General features: G+C 61.5%; 1 protein-coding gene across 1 annotated transcript; it reads left to right on the top strand.

Moving 5' to 3' along the window:
- Positions 1–217: 217 nt before the first annotated feature.
- LOC136492340 (probable metal-nicotianamine transporter YSL17) lies at positions 218–637 on the top strand. The gene has a single exon (XM_066488394.1). It carries the CDS (start codon positions 218–220, stop codon positions 635–637), a length of 420 nt encoding a protein of 139 aa, XP_066344491.1.

Below are 637 nucleotides of genomic sequence, written 5' to 3'. Positions count from 1 at the left end.
GCGTGCATGGCGTTGAGTTTGAGTGGCCAGGAGCTGCTCACTGCATGTATATATATGAATAGAGTCTGAAAAATGCCGAAGGTGGGTTCACGGCACCAAAACATTTGTGTGTGCTCTAAGTTTCACAGTGTTCGCGTGTGTGCGTGAGTTCACCGAGTTTTCTGGGTCATCCTCTTCGACTCCGGTGACGGGCGCCGGCGTTTAGGAGACGTCAGCCATGTCTGACCAGGCCGGGTTTCCCAGGCAGAGCCTGCTGCTCTGCAAGATCGCCTTCGCCGTGGCGCTGGCCAACAGCGTGCTCCGCGAGGTGTCCGCACGGAGGGGGTGGCGCGTCGGGCGGTACCACCCGTGCACCATCGCCGTGGCAGTCGGGTTCTTCCTGCCGCCCAGGATACCCATCGGCATGTTCTTTGGGAGCGTCGTCATGTACCTGTGGAGGAGGCTCGACGCCGACGGCGCGCGCGCGCAGTCCATGGCTGTGGCCGCCGGACTCATCTGCAGGGACGCTGTCGGGGCGCTGCTGCAGTCCATGCTCGCGATGCTCAAGGCGCGCCCACCGATCTGCATCATATTCGTGTCTCGGAGCGACAACAAGAACCTGGATGCTTACCTGGCGGCATCACCCACGTCGTCCTAG

Source organism: Miscanthus floridulus, chromosome 11 (genome assembly GCF_019320115.1).
Source record: "Miscanthus floridulus cultivar M001 chromosome 11, ASM1932011v1, whole genome shotgun sequence".
Classification (NCBI taxonomy): domain Eukaryota; kingdom Viridiplantae; phylum Streptophyta; class Magnoliopsida; order Poales; family Poaceae; genus Miscanthus; species Miscanthus floridulus.
This window is presented reverse-complemented; position numbering and strand designations above follow the sequence as displayed.